Source organism: Synchiropus splendidus, chromosome 19, assembly GCF_027744825.2.
Source record: "Synchiropus splendidus isolate RoL2022-P1 chromosome 19, RoL_Sspl_1.0, whole genome shotgun sequence".
Lineage (NCBI taxonomy): Eukaryota > Metazoa > Chordata > Actinopteri > Syngnathiformes > Callionymidae > Synchiropus > Synchiropus splendidus.
Window position 1 is genome coordinate 12,134,145 of NC_071352.1, and position 18,892 is coordinate 12,153,036.

General features: G+C 41.2%; 1 protein-coding gene across 2 annotated transcripts; it reads right to left on the reverse strand.

The window, feature by feature from the left end:
• Nucleotides 1-1,941: 1,941 nt before the first annotated feature.
• On the reverse strand, nucleotides 1,942-18,494 carry fbxl20 (F-box and leucine-rich repeat protein 20). Of its 2 annotated transcripts, XM_053852006.1 has the most exons (16): nucleotides 18,341-18,494; nucleotides 17,665-17,842; nucleotides 15,268-15,329; nucleotides 11,195-11,249; nucleotides 11,047-11,121; nucleotides 9,631-9,725; nucleotides 9,489-9,557; nucleotides 9,321-9,416; nucleotides 8,535-8,661; nucleotides 8,318-8,392; nucleotides 7,136-7,266; nucleotides 5,417-5,477; nucleotides 5,304-5,348; nucleotides 5,174-5,230; nucleotides 4,899-5,111; nucleotides 1,942-4,831 (listed from the first exon to the last, which is right to left on the reverse strand). In XM_053852006.1, the coding sequence occupies exons 2-16, from the start codon at nucleotides 17,704-17,706 to the stop codon at nucleotides 4,724-4,726; spliced, it is 1,311 nt and encodes a 436-aa protein (XP_053707981.1). In that variant the 5' UTR covers nucleotides 17,707-17,842; nucleotides 18,341-18,494; the 3' UTR covers nucleotides 1,942-4,723. The 2 variants fall into 2 exon arrangements, with proteins under 2 accessions (XP_053707981.1, XP_053707980.1); XM_053852005.1 differs by lacking the exon at nucleotides 18,341-18,494 and having other exon boundaries at nucleotides 17,665-17,929.
• Between the last annotated feature and the right edge of the window lie 398 nt (nucleotides 18,495-18,892).

Sequence of the window (18,892 nt, forward strand, 5' to 3'; positions counted from 1 at the left end):
CAAGGAAAGGCTGTGGCCCAGCAACATGGCCACTGGGCAACGCATTCCCGATTATTTTCTACATTTGACACGGGGGATTTGATCGCAGGAGGAAATACTTCAAAAGCTGTCAGGATTTATTCGAGTGCGAGTGGCTCAGAAAAGAAGAGATGATAGCGACTCTTGGTAAAGGACCTGCGGCGACGAATCAAACATTTTGTGATGTGCAGTGAGCCGTGATCTGAGAGGTGAACATTAACAGACAAGGGCTGCTCACCGCTCGCAGAGCAGGGGAGACAAAGGGAGCCGAATCACTCCCATATGGCGGATGATGGTCCTAAAAGCGGTCGGTTGTCATGGTGCCGCTGCTCAAGTAGAATTGATGAGCTTTTACATCACAAATAAACGTCTAAAGGCGAATGTTAAATCAGTGAAAGAGTGGCGGTAGTTGGATCCTGGTGGCGTGTGGCCTTGGTCTGCGTCTCCTCGGAGGCAAATGAGGACAAGCGGCGCATCTGCCTAAAAGGGTGAACATATTTCTCTTCTCATTTCTAACTTCACATTTATCACCTGGAAGCTATTTCAGTGATAATACAATGTGTTTGACAAAGTCAGGACTTTTGGTTTGGGAAGTTTCTAACCAGAGACGGCGATGTGACCCAAGGCAATGGAAATGAATGGGGAAATCTTTTGTTTTTTAAATAAAAACAAAGCTACAAATGAGCCCCAAATCAAACCGTTTTTCCCACCTTTGACATGTGCTGGAAATCTCTTGGAAAAAACCTTTTCTGGTGGCAACTACAGCTGTGGCAGAGAGAGTCAACTAAATCATGCCACACAGAACTCTTCATTATATTCTTGAAATGTTGCTCTGAAAATGAGAAACAAAAGTCCTCTCTCCTGCTGCTACACAGACTGGCTGAGTGGTGCACTGGACTGAAGGTCAAAAGGCAGAAGCTTGAGTGGTGCCTTTTTCTTCCCTTGTGTAGCCGGCGATCGGTTGAAGGACTGCACCTGAGGAACAGAGAAAGGGAGGAGAGCCAAGGGGAAGAAGACGTTCTCTTCTCTACTGAATCTTATTTGCCTTATTATATCTGACAAAATCAGATCTTGGTTTGCTCTGTCTCAACTGTGTGTCTACATCCATTTATGATCAAAGGAAACACCCCCCTATGATGTTGTGATGTATTAAAAGAGAGGGATGAAGAGATACCACTGCGTCGATGTAGTGGTAAACACATTTAGCTTTTGCTGCTATTGTGAAAGAGATCCAAACTACATAGAGAAAGAGACGTCACATGTGAGGGCAGTATTCACGCAGAGTCATCAAAACCGGAAGTTGAAGGCCCTCAGCAGGTAAACGGAGCATACGCAATGATGCCGATGAGCTTCCTATCCACAAGGGCCGACTTTCCTCTCACAGGTTTTGTCATTCTTCTCCACGATTGGTGAAAACTTACGGCAGTTGGTGACACACGTATTGACCTGTTGTCACAGCCAAAAACACGGTGACAATTTTACCGTTTTCCTTGCAATTCGCTTGTCTTGTTTACAACACGTGTACATCCAAAAACCTCCGGTTTTGATGACGCAGTATAATAGAGTAAAAGAAAAAAAAAATGGCATCATTTGACAACATTTAGACTTGTGTCTGAGTTGTGTGGCGTTCAATTGATAAATCTTGAAATCTAAATTTCAAGTACATACCAAGCAAATAATAAAATTAATACCACTATTTGCTTTGACAAATACACCTAAATTCAGTACATTGCGCTAAAATACTTCCATCCACTAAAGTGGTCAGGACGTTTAGAGCCAGCAAGAGTCTTGACGCCATCTCACTGTAGGATCATTGCTGCAACCTGCTGGTGAAATCCTGAACTACAGCCACCAGTTATTTAAAAAAAAAGGAAAAAAAAAACATGGAACATGACAAGTCTTAATAATATAGGTATATATTTATTCATACGTACATTTTCATTTATATCAGTTAATTGTACAAAAAAGAAAGGAGGAAAAGATTTACAGTCATAGAAACTAAAGTCATTGTCAGATCTGTTTTTGAAAAGTTGTCTTGTGACAATCCATGATGCCCACTGTCCTAATCGTCATCAGTTATCCAGTGATGGGGACTGAGAAAACACAAGAGATAGACCTGCAGGTCAGCTGGTGATGGTGTGGTTCAAGGAACCGGGGGAGATTTGGCGTGGCAACAAAATGTTTACACCAGCAATAAGAGTCCCTTTTTAAAAAAATACATACGGTTAGCGGTTGACATATTTTAGCAGTCGACATATAGTTTATAAAGCATGAATAAACATTGCAGCAGGGGGGAAATAAAGGTTTCCGTTTTGGGAAAATGAAGGCTTAATAATTTTTAGGGATGATTTCAATTCTAAATATTTAATTCCCTTAAAACATTAAGAAAATACTTCAGCTGCACTGTTTCAATAAAAAAAAACTCAGAAGTCAAAAATGTTTTACAAGTTGGAAAATGAGTCTTAGTGGATTTATTCATAAACTCTGAATGTAAATGAGAAAACAAGCTAGTTTTATATAGATATGGACTTGAAATTATATGTGGAAAATAAAAGGTGTACTGGTGTGTGTGTTTAACACAAATCTTCATTCTACGTGAGCAACAATGAAAAGCAATGAAAACGCAAAAATGACTGGATAGAGTGTGAAACAGTGAGCCAGTAAACTAAACACTATCACTCTGACACCACTGATGTGTTTGTTGTTGTGTTTTAAAAACTTGCTGAAAATAAAGAAGCAGTTGCACAGGCTGAAAATAAGTAATGCTGCTGCCAATAAGCATTTCAGATGGCTAAAATAAGTTTTATATCAGTTTAAAAAAAGCCAATAGAAAGTAATTTTAAAAAATATATATCCGATAACCAAACTATTTTTTTTTAAAAAGGGACCCTTATGTAGTGATGCACAAATAGTTTTTTAAATTGTTCAAATACCGCACACAGCTATTCAGTTGAACACTTATCGCTCATTCACTGAAGACTGCCAAAACATAAAAGCCGTTTTAGGATTGTGGAAGTACATCATGAGCCCACATTGACTTATGAGCAATATGGATGAATCCGGGCATCAACTGGGTGTTTCTGGAAAGGCATATGAATTTAAGGAGGGGCAGAAAGCACACTTGGGGATTTGAAGAAAATAAAATTGCTAAAGTGGCACACAATGCTTAAAGACCCATCTTCACCTTGATGGTAACATTCAATAAGTAAAACGTACTTCATTCATACATAACAATTTAGACTGCTGCTCACCTTTATTACAATTGCACTGGTGCTAAAACGTCCTCTCGGACACTCGGTAACATTAAACTCTGAATAAAAACACGTCTCAGATTTGGACTGAACAGAGGGCTGAGTTTCAACGTGGAGACACCGAACTTCAAAACACATTAGCAGGCGCAATCCACACCACACCAAAACAGAAAGAAAAAAAAAAACGACTGAGATCCATCAGAAACGGAGACAAACCAGTTTCAGGGGCAGGTGGCAGACGAAAAAAAGACGAGGGCGCTTGTGCAGGAGGGGAAAAAAAAAGTATCAGTATCGCCCTCCGTTGTGACATCATTCTTGCCTTAACTTGTGAAAAGTGACTAGCTGTCTGTTCTGACCTCCAACCTGCAGCAGCATCACTGGTCCCAGACAAAAAAAAAAAAAAACAAAAACAAAAAAACGGAGGTCACAAGGTGGCAGGGTGCAACGGGCATCGTCACTCCATTCCCTGCAAGGCCGTATGGGAGTTGCAGCTTCATCGGGTCCGACACTGGGAGAGCCGCCAGCAGAGCGGAATCATCTCTGAAGAGGAAACTAATGAAAAAAAAAGTTTTGATTGTTTTTCATGTTGGCTTTTTCTTTCCATTGTTTGACGAACCGGTTTCCATGAATTCCTCAGTCAAAGTCATTCCAATAGTAGTGTCTTCTTTTTTTTTTTTTTTAAATGTTTCCCCCGTCCAAAACTCCAGCTCACATTCGCCGTCGTTCCGTTGGAGAGACCTGACCTCCGCACACATCCCTCCCACGCTGCTGTCCTCACTTATGTACATTTTAAGTTTCTTTTTTTTTTAAACTAGGAAGAGTTGCATGCAACATTTGGCATCTTTTTTAAGCCCCTCCCACTTGAGAATAAGAAAATATTTGAGTCAGTAGTTTTGAAGCTTCTGATTGGCCAGAGAGAGGGGAAAGGACTTTTTGACCTTTCACAATGTTATACCCCTTTTTTGCTGCATTTAATCTTCGTATTTTGGACAAATATTTACTTGGAGCTTTTAAAATGAATCAACACTGCTCAATAGTTCCACCTCCGGCTAGTAAACACCGCCAACAACAATATGAAATGTGTGTCTGTGGGTTTATGACGCCATCTGTGTTTTTTTAAAGTGCTTTAAAAGGAGTCAGCTGAACCACCAGAACATTATTTTTAGTCTCCAAACAGTCGTCATTTTTACAACGTTCTTCTTAATACTGAGGAATGAGGCGTTTCTGTACACATGCAGATGTTTGCGTGTCGTGGGGGGACATTTTTTGGAATGTTTTGGACTAAGGTTTTACCCTCTCTTCCTCTCTCTGAAGCTCCAAAGCGGGGGTGGGCGGGGTCACACCAGCATTGTCAGCGGAGGGAGCTGGGATGAGGACAGCAGGTCGGCGGTCAAGTGGTGGGCTGCAGGGATCAGGTACGGTGGTCGGGTTGGGAGGGGGTTGCTGTCGTTACATCATAGAAGCACACAGCAGCGGCAAAACCTCTGACGGCTGCCCCCGACCGAGGGGGGCGGAGTGACTGGGGCGAAGTATGCGTGCACTTTGATGTTAGGCAGATGGGTCTGTGGAAGAGAGGAACGTTTACATTCGGTCGTCTGATTGTGTCCCGCGACAAGACAGGCCACTGACCCGGAGTCTCTTGATGCCGGCGCGGGTGATCTGCTGGCAGTCGTAGAGCTCGATGCGGTCCAGGCTGTGGCAGCTCTTCAGATGCTCCAGCGAGGCGTCTGTGATCAGGGGGCAGTTGTCCAGCTCGATCACCTCCAGCCGGTCGTGAGCGCAGGGCCCGCTGCCCAGGTGTCTGATGCCGTCGTCTGTGATCAGCTCGCAGTGGGAGAGACTCTGAAACCAGCCCCGAGTATTTAACATCCAGCTCTGAAGCACCACAGACTCCCATCACTCACCAGGACTTGTAACCGAGGGCAGTAGATAGATAGCTGGATGAGTGTTCCGTCTGTAATCTGGACATATCACAGCAGCACGGTTGTCAGAGCGGGAGGGGACTCAGACACTGTGAGAGTGTGGCGTGAATACCTGAACACATTCTTCTAGGTCCATCTTCTCCAACTCGTGACAATTCTGCAGAGAGGAAGCGGCGTGATCAGCCAGGTATTTTGCGGCACACGTGTGACAGTGTGCTCTCTCACCCTCGCTAATGTGGTGAAGCCCACGTCTGTAAGTTGAGAGCAGCGAGCCACTTCTAGTATTCTGGAAAAGGACAGACGCATCAGCACTGATTCACTGTCAGCCACTAATGGCTGACCTTCTGTTGATACACAGCAGCATGAGTGTCTCATTGAGGGCCATGTTGAACTGAGAAATGCAGCCTCAGAAGCAGCTTCACATGCCGGCCGCCGGACTTTATTTTGACTGCATGACTGTCGAGCGGTTAAAAAAAATGTGCCGTGCTGTGAGTGTGCAACCGTAAGTAGTAGTTTTTCCTGTGGGGGGAAAAATATTCTAAACTTAACATGAAGAACTATCTCATAGCATGAACACTCAAACCACAAGTAAACAACTTATTCAGATGCTAGAAGCAAAATAACAGAGTCATCAATCAATATGAAGTACTGTTTAGCATCTAGAAACATTTGACCTCATTTCACCCTGGAATAGTTCATTCCAAACAGCACCATAAGTAGTAATGTAAGTAGTTTGTCAATATTTCATCCCAAGTGTTACCCAACTCTTCAACTCAAGGCCTTCCACTTAATAACAGCACTGTGCTGGTGTTTTTAGCTGGTGACGTAGTACTGAGCAGCTTGGTGGTCTTTCTGGTGGTTATGAGAGACAAAGTGGGAAACATCACCTCCTCAATGAGAGTCTGTTGTTCAAGTTATTTGACTATCATTGCATTTTTGTTAAATATTCTCAAAATAAGGCAGAATTATTAGAAGCTCTGTTAAGAACTTTGTAGCATAAGTAGGTAAAATATTATTTTCTTTTCTTTTAAAGGCACTTTATCTCAAGGTACTTTCTGAAAACATTTATTTTGAGTGACAGAAACACTGCAAAAATGAATATTACTTGTCACAAATTATTTCACTTTAAATTAAGAAGAAAAAGAAAACAAGAATTTAAAATTCAGATTGTTGTTATTCCGATCTGACCTCACAAGGGCTGCATGAATATAACTTAGAACATCTGAAGCGATAGATATGATGTTATTATGATCAGCATTAGCATTATTACTAATATTATTCAAGACGACACACTGCATGGGAAGCTTCTACTGGCCGACTGACCGATGGGTGGTCCATTAGTGGAACCAAAGAACCGAATAAGAGGCCATGTTGATGATCTAAAGAAGACTAAGGTCTGTATTTTCACATGCTCTTTCAGTGAAAAGAAATAAGACACTGACAAAGTTGAGGCCTCGAACAACAGAATAGCATAGACACAACTGGAGGACCACACACATGCACACACTCACACATTCAGGCACACACAAAAGTGCAGAATGGAACCTACTACATGAACAAGAATTCTTTGTTAATCCTTTACAAAAGTGATGCATGCGTAGGCAGGTACAGTGTAAGGACCAGACTGTTGATAAAAGTAGCCCACTGAGGCGTCTGAGTCACGCCGATATGTGAAGTAAACAAACAAACAGCTCGCAGGTGTGTAGCTTTACACACAGCACATATTTCTCTGAACCACCATCTGCCTTCCTTACAGAAGTGTTTATGCAGAAAATCTGTCTGAAGTGACTGTATACAATCAGATGGGTCACACTGAAAATAAACCGCCCAGCTTGTGCAGCTTTAAGCAGAAGCGTGAAGAACATGAACTCTTAAAACACACTGTGGGTTTCAGACGTGGATTTCATGTTATCACCTCCTCCCTCACTCTTCGTGTAGACTGACCTGAGGCGAGGGCAGTTCTGTCCCAGCGCGTGCAGGATGGCGTCTGTGATGTTGGCACAGCCCGACACGCACAACGACTGCAGACGGTGACAACCCCGGCAGATCGTGATGAGACCTTCGTCAGTGATCTGCTGCTCACAGAGACATGGAGAAGGTGTAGACATTGCCAAATTCCAGTCACTCACCATCTCAAGCATTGTTTTTAGAGCTGAAAGACCATTCTGTGTGTCCCGGGTCAATGTGTCAGACAACAGAATTTCTTCGGTAATATATGGACAGAAAACAACTATAAACATTTCCTTTGAGTGGTCGTGTATTTGATGTTGAAAACTTGGTGGTTAAACATTTGTTTTGAAGTTCTCTCTGTGACAGCTGGAATGCTTTCTTCTCCTCCCTACTGTGTGGGTCATTCAAGTGAGCTCCAGAGCGCTACTGACACCTGCTGAACCACTGCGCTCTTTGCTACAAAATCTAGTAACACTCAAAAAGGCTGTGATCCTTCTTGGGTGCTTTTCTAATTTTACTATAGTTTGTAGTGGTACAAATCTTTGTTATTCTCTCTCAATACTTCTCACACAATTTACTCTTCCCCCTGGAATTTCCCTGGATTCTATAATTTATTTTATTATTGCTTAATGTAATTCTTTCCATTTCAGCTTCCACCAACTTTGTTCCATTCTTCTAATTATTATTATTATTTTAAATCAACCTGGGCAATTAAATTTCCTAAAGGACCGCATTAAAAGCTATAACGGTTGATGGAAAAATAGCTATTAAAATATATACTTAAGTAACAAAGACAAAATGAACCTAAGAAGGAGGATGAGGGTATTAAGAAGTGTAAATATGCCATGAAACCTATTGAAATATTTCATCTTCTATGCACTTAATTTGAATATAAATCAACGATGGACTAGACGTTCAAGATAAAAAGGCAATTTATTTCAAAATATATTTTCAGTATTAATCAATGTATTTTGAGGAACAAGAAAAACACAAAAATGAAACATTTTAGTCTTAAACAAGAACATGCTTTATTTACTGCTGGACAGACTAGTTCTAGTTCTAGTGTATCAAACGGGCCACGGAAATACAGGCATTGGGCCGTATATGGCCGCACTTTGCCCAGGTCTGTGCTAGTAGGACAATGCTGTGATTCGCAGACATTTCATATGAACTTACTGGACACGTCTGAAGGTTGAGCGTGATCAGTTCAGGACAGTGTGCACCGATGTGCTTCAGTGCCTCGTCCTCCAACTGTAGAGACACGGGAAACAAAACAAAAGCACTGAAACTCTGACAAAAAAGATGGTATTGATTGAATAAAACCAAAACAAAAGGCCTATTATTCTTCTACATCACGACATAGGAGTCTCCTCAGAGTCCCGGGCAGCGGTACCTGTGTGCAGCCTTTGAGGAACAGGCCTTTGAGTCCAGGACAGGAACGGACCAGAGCCTGGATGCCATCTTTTGTGACCTGATCACACCAGGAGATGTTGAGCTGCTCGAGCAGGGGACAGCCCTCACTGTGGAGGAGAAGGTGGGACTTGAGTTGAAGTTGACACGGAAAACAACAATGATGAAAAAAAAAAAATTTCTGGCTCGATGCCTGCTACAGTCGTGTTCGTTTCAAATGTTTGTAATGGCGTCCTTGGTGTAAACCACTTCAGGAGCTGGATAAGCATAGGAAAGTACAAACCCATGCAGCGTTTACATAATGTTGATCCTCCAAAAGAAAACAAAACGTGAGAATGCTTGAAATTCTTGTTCAACGGGAAGGGCATTGAGCCCCAGCTTTCTTTCTGAAAAAAACTTCAGTAGCTCTGGGCTACACATTGAAACAGACTGCTGAGTGAAGCAGGAGGAAACTCCACTGGAGAGATGCTCACCAGTAGAAGACAAGGGCGGTGTCTGATATCTGTGGTGAGTGAATGCAAACGATGACAGGCTCAAGGGTGTGGGACTTTAACGTGACCATTGTGCGTGCTGAAGTGGTGCACAAACATAGTAAGGGAACAAAAACCATGCCAAAAACAAATGCTAATATTAGTTGAAGATTTCGGTTTCACTTCCCTCAATCTGATAACAACAAGAAACAATGGCAATTTCAAGAAAACCAAACATCACTCCTTTCGTCTCTCACTCTCGATCGTTGTGTAACGAAAAGGCACTTGACGGTCCCCACCTGAGAGCTTTAAGCGACAGGTTGGTGATTGAGGTACAAGACGCGAGGTCCAGGTGCTTCAGCTTCGGACAGAACTTGCTGAGACTGTTACACGTGCTGCAGACACCAGCAAAGACACAACATACGTTTGGAACAGGAATTTAACTGCTGCTTGGACTGCTTCCTTACCTGTCTGTGATCTTGGTGCAGCCGTTTAAACTAAGCAGTTCGATGTTCCTACAATTTTGGGAGAACGTCCTGAAGGGGAGAGTAAAGTGGTGAGCGTTTATGACGGCTGATGGACAGCAGCGTACGGAGGGGCTGTCCTGACCTCAGCGCGCTGTCCCCTACGCCGAGACACCCACGGAGACTCAGCTTTCTTAGAAACCCTCCACATCGCTTTGAGATGTTCTCCACCACTCGGCCCTGCAGGAGACACAATGGCGTCATGCTATAAAGGCATTATCAATCGATTCTAGCTCATATAGCCGTAACTTCACTGGCTTAGTTTGCGGGCAAGACTGCTGGTTTATAGACATAAAAAATAAATAAACATCCACAATGAAAGAGACTCAATTAGGTTGTGCTGATGGACGGAAGGTTTTAGCTCATGAATGGGCCACTTTCACTCTGTTTAAGTTTCTATGTACAGATTCAATTTGATCATTCTGGTATGGAACGTTAACATGTGATGAATCTTGACTAAAACCTACAATTCATTCGACACATATAGCTTCAATTTTGTCACATTATTATTAGAACAACATCAAAGATGGCCGACCTGGAGGACTGAAAACTAGCAGGAATTCAACTGATCTGAACTATTGACATTTAATAATGCTCCTTGTTCTGGTCAATAAAAATGAATTATGTGATATAATTCCAGATCAACACCACCACTATAATGTCACAATAAGAGAGTCCGTAGATACTACAGAAAACGGTAGTATGATACAACAACAGGGATCATCTTTTAACTGCAGTTCTCAGGCTGCCGTTTCAATTCTATTTACAAGGGCCCACACACTGAGAACAGACACCTGACCGGACAAAAATCCAACATCCACATATATTCAGTTGAAGCGCCGCAGTATCTCAGCGAAATGCCAACAATACGAGGAGAACCCACAGAGAATAAATGCACGGTTTCATGGAACAAATATTGATGTAGATGGTGAATGTAGGTCAGTGCTTCTGAATGTGTTTGCAAGCCTGGAACGCGCTCCATCATCACCACGCAATATCATTTTTTATCAAATCAAAAAAGTGCCATTTTAGTAACCGTTTTACACAGTAATATCTGAGCTAAAACAGCGCAGGTGCAAAATGAAATTTGGATTGACATGACAACTTGATGAACAGAATACAGCCAAAGCTAAAGCAGGTGATAAAATACTATTAAAATTCATGATTCACTCATACAAATCACGACTGCACACCATGTTCTCTTCACTTTCACTTGCTTGTTTAATTTAGACGATAACATTCTTGGAAAGCAAAACAAAGGTCCTCCATGAAATAAGATGACAAACATTTGTCCACAGACTTTAGAAAGGTCATTGTGTCTGGAGTTCTAGCTCACGTTCCAGTCGAGGAAAGCAAGAACATAAGTAGCATTTGAGTCAATTCAGAAAATTATTTTAACAACTACATCTTCACGCATCAGAAATCGTCTTGATGTGATCTACTGATGGATGACTGATGCTTAGCAGAATGAAATATGAAGTGTTTCCGAATCCCCACTCACCTCAATGTCCCTCTGAAAGTCAAAGAGGTCGATTCGTTGCCAGTTGCTGCCATCCAAAGCCAGGACATTCCAGGACTGGGAGGCAGAAAGAATATTTAGGGGTTCAGTTGACACAATGCATTCACACTGGCGTTTAATATGGACTCACCCGGGACACTTGAGCACAGCGACAGAGGGTCACCACGTCCAGGAAGGAGAAGATTCTGAGGGGAACGCAAAGACAGAACCCTCAGATCGATTACGTCAACATATTTTGTTATTAGTTTTGCATAAAGGAAAACAATATTGTAACATCAAATGTAATAATCCAATGACTGAAGTCTAAAACATTGAGGTTGTTTCTTCATTTGCTCAGCGGTTTGGCAGAAATCTGTCTGCACTATTACCGTGATACAACCCAGCATCTGCTTCACACACAGCGCAGAGGTGTGAGTAAGTTGGCTAATATTGTCTTTGACTGTCAGCAGGATCGATGTGTTTACCCTGTTTGGAGCCGATATTTATTCTTGACGGGGCCCCGTGAGGAAGACACACACAAGTGGGTCTTGGGGTAAACTGAGCCAAAATACTGTGGTCAGACTCAAAACACATCCCATACAGTCGATAAACACAGCCAAGGCACCCCGCCGTATTATTAATTCATGTTGGATACATTTGTATGAAAGAAATGTGACCACCTTTCAGGCCTTAAATTCAGAACAAGGCCGTAAATTCAGAGCGATAGAATATTAGCCGCACCCACTTGATTTACAAAGGAAAACAGATCGATAAGGCTGACAGAAATTACAGTAATTCAACAGGAGGAAACACGGAGCCAACACTCACCATTGAGCAGTGTCGAGTGAAGACGCTACAAGATGCTAAGAAACCATTCATGGGCTCATGAGCATTTTAGCAATCCAATGAAGTCAATACAGAGAAAATAACCTCAGCTAACATGGGACTTGAAGAAAAAAAAATTGAAAGGACCTTAAGTGTCAGTGTTTTATTTCAACTGCGAAAATGTGAAATAATTTTTAGTATGAAAATATAATAATTTTCTTACCCATCTTGTTTGACTGAAAAATATTTACACAGTAAATACAAACTACCTTGGGGTAGAAACTTTACCAACAGTGTGATATTGGCACACTTTACATTAGGAAACATTCATTACTCTAAATAAATGAATTATTAATATGTGCATTCACAGTATATTACCCAGTAATTATTAAGTGTAGATTAGTGTCTTAGTCACGGAAAGTTTGTAGTAACTGATAAGTAATTGGTTTATAGTCAACATGTGTTCCCCAATCTTACTGTGATATTATATCTCCGAGTGTAGCAGAATCACAAGTTAGGGCTGCAACTAACTATTTTGACAGTCGACCAACTACCTTAACAATAGGTCGACTCGTCGGCGTACGACGTCTACAAACACGCCAATATGGCTGATTGTAGTGTGCTAAATGGAATATAATTTTTTTTATGAATGTAAACTGTTGTAAAGACTCGCTAAGTGTAAAATAATGTTTTGAAATTTTATACTGTATTTGAATTTTAATTGCTCAAAATGTGGTGTGAAAGTTTATGTGACCTTTGAAGTGTCTTTAATGAGAAACGTTTTGGGTCGTGGTGGTCCCACAGCCTCAGGCATTTCTCTTCTTATGGCAGAAGAGAACGATAACATTACTACGAGCCGACTAGTGAACCCGTCAGCAACCAGTTAAAATGCACTACATCAAGTGCCGTTACTTTCTTAGTGTCACTTAATATTAATAATAATAAAGTTGTTTTCATAGTTGCTCAGCCGTGGCTTGTAATGTAAAATTTTTATTTTCTTTGAAGCAAATCTGATTTTTTTTTCATTTAAAATGTATTTTATTCATTTCTTTTTATTTATTTAAAAGTACTCAACTATTGAAATCTTTGTTTAGACTCTGACAGAAGCCAAAAGAAGTCAAAATCTTAATAGAATTATCACATAGAGTTAGGTCTAGGCGAGAAAAGACTTCCTAAAAATTCCAAACCACTTGAGTAACACATTGAAATGCATCATCATGTCAGGACAGAGATTAACCAAGGATGGGCTGCATGTCGACCAACTGCTTTAAACATTAAACCAGATTTAAAAAATACTAAAGTGTTAACAGTTAAATACAGCCAACCAAATCTCAGCGCAGCATTTCGACCTCACAAATCGCACACCTGCGGTCGGCAGCAGAGAGTCACTGCACCAGCAGTGAGCCCAAGCCTGAGTTATGGCCTTCATTCGGCAGCTGCTCTGGGGCGCCTGACTTTTTTTTTTTGCACCCGAAATCAATTAAAATGTTTCATTGCCTCCAGCGAATGTTCTTAATTAAAGTTTAAGCGCCGTTGTGAACAACGCGGGCGCTGTAAATTTGGTCTGTTGTCCTCATTGACGCAGACAGCCTGCAATATCCCAATATTAACCTGACTAGTGCTATATTCACACAAGGAAGCCGATGTGCTCACAGTGTTGGCTGGGAAGCAGCAGAATCCAGAAAAACACCCTCCAACTGCATATTTTTTTCAGCCTGTGAAATCGATATTTCAAAAGAAAAAGCACTTTATTCGCTGGTCTTTCTCACGGGTCTGTGCAACACCACAGATTAAACCAATTTAATCAGAATGGAGGTTCAATTTTACACTTAGCAAGAAATAAAAACGGCATTTATTTTTAGATTTAGATTTATTTTTTTCATTCTAGACAACAGCTTCACCTTCAGAAATCTGTTTCTAGGCCACGTTTTGAATTTGAGCAACAGGTTTTGACGGATGTCATTACAATGATAACGTTCTTCAAAAGACGGCATATTAATTCATTGATAATTATCAGCAACCAGGTCACAGGTTTCAGGTTTCACCTGGGAGTTCCCACCTTCCCTGTTCACGAGCTCTCCACTGCAGGTACCAACTGTGTCTGCCAGTGGAATCTATTCAGGCGCTGATGTCACTGCTGTAAGTTGCCATCGGATTAAAAAAAAAAAAAAAAAATTTAATGGGTAACTGAATCTTAAAGTGAAGGATTCGATGGCACTTTCTATGACAGGTGAAACATTTTTGGAAAGCATATGCCAAACAGAAAACATACTAACTTACTATAAGTACACCTCTGCATAACATTGTATCCTTGTTAACATTTTAAAAAACAAATTAATATAGATCAACTTACAATAAAGAATAACTGTATTGACATTGTTTTTGTCTCTAACAGAAAAGTGCATCAATTCGCCAAAAAAAAAAAAAAATCATGAGTTGATGTGCAATTACACTTTATTCTAGTGCGGCAAAAAAGAATATTCCCCGAGGTCACATACCCTCAAAAACCAGTGTGCATTGATTTCACGACCTACAAAGATTAAAGGCCTATTTACCTATGGATCCAGATACAGACGGCGCCTACTGTCTATAGTCTGCCTTAATTTCATCCATATTTTCGCCTCACCAACCATCGCCTCCTACAACGCTGCCTCCGTTTCGTCTTTTGTGGTACATTATCAATACTACTTCCACAGTCATCACATTGGTTTTGGAATTTGTCTTGTCATTTACCTTCGACTGTGGGCTGCTCCCCCTGGTGGATGTATTGGTGAACAGCAATACCAAGGTACGATTTTGTACGTAAAGGGAGCATCAATGCGCTTTTAGGTGCATCAGTGTTGGACAAGCAGTTTTCTAGTACCATAAAAAACTTGATCAGAAAACTTTAGCACTTTTTCTGAAGAAGTTTTTAGCGAGTTTTCTGAAGAACTTGCTAAAATACTGATGGAGATAGACCTCGATGACAAATGGGAAACCAGGTGTATGTTCGAGCATTAGAGGATAGCCATTGCAAGGTTCTCCCCAGTGCTTTAGCAGTATTGGGGCCACCTTGGCTGGGATTTTACCCATTTTTCAGCCGTTTCTGCCACGAACAAGAAGTGACATACGACTCGCAATGTCAGCACTTCCTCACCATCTGTCTGGCAGGACACCACCTAGACCCTTTTACAATGCCCCCCAGCTGTTACTCGCCCACCCTTTTTCTGCACCACCTCTTGAGCAATGTATTTTTTGATATATACATTATTTGTGTTTATTTCCTGTTAATGGAAGGCCAATAAAATACATTTTGTTTTGTATCTTTATTAACCACGCTAGCATTTCATCAAATAAAACGCTGCTGGTTCAAACTTTAGGGCAAACAAAGAATGTTAAGGTGCCTCTTTAAATACTTACCTTAGCAACAGCTCCTTGGGTAACTTCTTATTAATTACAGCCTCATCGCTGTTTGTGAACATCTGAAACAAAAAGCAAAAGAACACATGAGACTCACATGGAAAAACGTCCTAATCTCACAAACCTAGAGGGAATCAACGTGAAGTGTGAAGGGTGTAAAGTTTGAATCAATTTTCAGCATACAGCTAATGAGCAGCTCAACAAATATGAGAGATGCAGTGAGCGTGTAATCCGCAGAAAAGCCTTTCTAAACAATGAGACGATACATTGGAGTCGATTAAGGACTAGGTAATTACATGCTGAATGGAAACAGCAGACTTTCCATCCTTTAGAGGAACTGAGAGATTTTACAGTGACAAGAACATCTGGCCACATCCATTCTTTTGCTGAAGATAAACCTCAACCAGGATGGGCATTTTGTCCTTTCTGTGCACACACATGCGAGCACACGTGTTACATCCAAAAATCATGATCATGACACTCTTTTTTTTTTTCCCCCATTATTTGGATGAATATGCCGCCGTAGCTCATCACCAGCGCCGCTCAGTGCCCAAATGGTTCGAAGGCATTTCTAAGGAAACAGATGCATGTGGTCAACGGGGAAAAAAAAAAAACAGGGCTCTTTTGTGGCGACACAAAATGAACCCAATTCTGCATGAATGTGAGCATTATGTTTTCTTCTGCTCAGCTTTATATTCAGTGGCACTGACCCAGCGAGGGAACAGAGATGAAAATGTTTCCAAATTTCCTTTCCACTTTTAAACAGACAAAGCTTTTAACGTCAGCTCAATCAATTCGAAACGATGACGCAGTTAAAAACAAAATCAATCATCCACAACTGGAGCCATTGATATGCTCAAGAGCAATAAATCTAAAATAATATGATAAAATAATTTAGTTTATGAGGAAAAATTCGGTGTTTCCAAATGGACACAATATTATTTTATATTGTGTGTTCTTGTTTATAGAATATAAATTGATGAAAAACACAAAATAACTTGACTAGACATTTCACTTTTTGTGTTGGTTTTAAGTATGCTTATGCTCTGGCCAATACAGTCATGAAATTGACAGGACTGTAGGAGAGAGCAGCCCTTTTTGCAATGACAACTGGAGTGGATGACAGTAACCTGATGAGGTACATTAAAATTATTTTCCCTGATATGAAGTAGCTCAAGCACAACAGCTGACAATGAAGAGTTTGCCTCACTTAAGTTCCCTTTGTTTAAACTCAACACCTGTAGCAACCACTCATGACTGCTACCGACCAATTTAACAAAGAAACTACTAATGTTGGAATATAAATAAAAAAAGAATATGCAGCAATTATATATAGTATGTTCCAATTTCAATTTCCTAGCAAACATCTGGCCAAAAAATAAAAGATACTTCAAAAGAAGGGTAAACAAATTCATCTTATTTTATGGTGTAGTGATATGAAGAGGGGAAACTCTTATTTTGAAGTCAAGAGGCACTGCATCCGGTTCTTCCTTGCGTTAATCCCCGCGAACTTGCCAACAGCTTCGCAGCTGTCGGAGCAGAAGGTAACGGCCTGAATCTTCTGACCAGTCAGCTGTTGCACCGTTAAAAATAAATAAAACCACACACACAAATCCCACGCTAGCTAGGGATTAAACCACACCGAGTCGTCATGCTCCACGGCCCCAATGTCACTGACACACAGCATTTGTCTGGACCAAATTCTTCTGCTACGCATGCGTGGCTGCGACACAAAGTTTACAATCGTGTTCCAGAACAACAAGAAACCAGAAGCATCTATGTGACTTTAAATGGCCGACGCGTGCCTCGTAATATATCCAGTATTTAGGACCTGTCATATGCATGGGCCTGTTTGTTGTTAGTCCCGAGCTAACACGGGTTCATGTAGCAGTCACAAGCCGAGGCCCCCTCCACCGCAGCCGCCGTCAGTACGAAAAAATAGGCAGCCAAATAAGCCTCATAAAGCGCAGGAGAAATAACCGATTGACTCGATTCATGTCCAGCCGTTTTCTGGTGGAGAACCGTGTCTAGACGTCTCTTCGGGTCCGTGCTAATATGGTGTGTATTCGGGGTGCTCTGTGTAGCCTCATTGTCTTTGTTTTGACGGCAAATGGAAACATGTACGGACCTTTAAACGATCCACTAACCCAGTGCACGACTTCTGGGCTAAAAACGACACACTCGTGTGGCAAAACGCAAGACATGTCAGGCCCGGGTGTTTGTTGTCAGGACAAAAACAACAACTAATCCCAAACACTGACTGCGGAAGCTGCACCATAAGCGATTTTTGTACAATAAACACGGCGGCAACAACGCAGGCCTTGTTTTGAAAAGTATACACCGTCCAGACATAGTGAAAAATCAGTGACTGTCAGACAATGATGTCGGTGAACCCACCTCAAACCGGCTCCGTGAAACGCCATTTACCTCCTTCCCCATGTCGGACGCTGATCACCGATTCCGTGGACTCCGTTTAGGCACAACAAAAGCAGATATGATCGCCCTTCCTGTCGAATACCATGCTACCTCACCCCCTCGGTAGCTCCTCTCCGTGATGTCGGTGTCTAAATCCCAGCTGAAGAGAATGTTAGACCTATATTTGATTAAAAAGAAAGGGCTCCAAGCAGCAGACAGCCAGTAAGCCCTTATCTGCTCGGTTCTCCCTCACCTCTTCCTCCTCCCCCTTTAAACTGCTTTCCATCCATCTAGACAATTAACAAGCGGAGCTTAAATTTCAGTCCATTTTATTTCCAAGATTTAGAAAAAAAAACCCAATTCTGGCCTCGTGTAATCATTCGGTATTTCAAACATGTAATCCTTTTTTGTCCAACCAACTGTTTTAATTGTATTCATTCAAAACGTCATTCAAGCAGTCAGTTTCACCAAAAGTTTTTTTTTTTTTTTTTTTTTTACCAACTCTTGATTCACTGCTATTAATAAAATCGCGTGTTATAAAAACAGCGACACACAGGCAAAAGATTGATTGAGAATTGCCATAGACTGAACTATAGATGTTATTGCAACCTCGTGAAATAATATTATCAATCAATCGAACGGGCTCCACCACACTCACCTATGCCATTTAGTATTTTGGGGAAAATATCTAGTGATCCATTGTGGCAGTGATGAAGTGAAAACAATCGCCTGATTAATGATATCACAGAAAGCAATATGACACGACTCTGTGTGAACACAGTCGTTTCAACACCAAGTTAATAATTGTCTCCCTGAGATTGGCAACTTTGTTTTGCATAAAAGCGCAAAGAATTGGCACTTCCGGGTTTGTCGTTAAGCCCACCCCAATGTAAAACGATAGCCTATCAGAGCACAGAAAGGCCTGTTGTTGCATGACGTCAGATTCATGAGGAAAAACACGCATGACAGCAGTTCAAAGTCTCATGTCTTTTCACAAATCATGGTAGCGAGAAACATTTTTGTGTTTTGAGGGATTTAATTTCATTAACTGGGCGAAAAAATGCTTTAGGCAGTCCCAAAAGTGCACTAATGCTAAATATTATTTTTACAGGCTGAGACAATAGTCGGCCTTTCGAAGAAATAGAGTGAAATTACGATATATATATATATATATATATATATATATATATATATATATATATATATATAT

Excerpts from the sequence above, each read along its gene's own strand:
- fbxl20 (XM_053852006.1), bottom strand. The coding sequence starts at position 17,706 with ATGGGGAAGGAGGTAAATGGCGTTTCACGGAGCCGGTTTGAG. Across the intron at positions 8,393-8,534 it reads TCCTCAAAGGCTGCACACAG|TTGGAGGACGAGGCACTGAA; the intron begins GTACCGCTGCCC and ends GTGTCTCTACAG. Across the intron at positions 5,349-5,416 it reads GCTTCACCACATTAGCGAGG|AATTGTCACGAGTTGGAGAA; the intron begins GTGAGAGAGCAC and ends TCCTCTCTGCAG.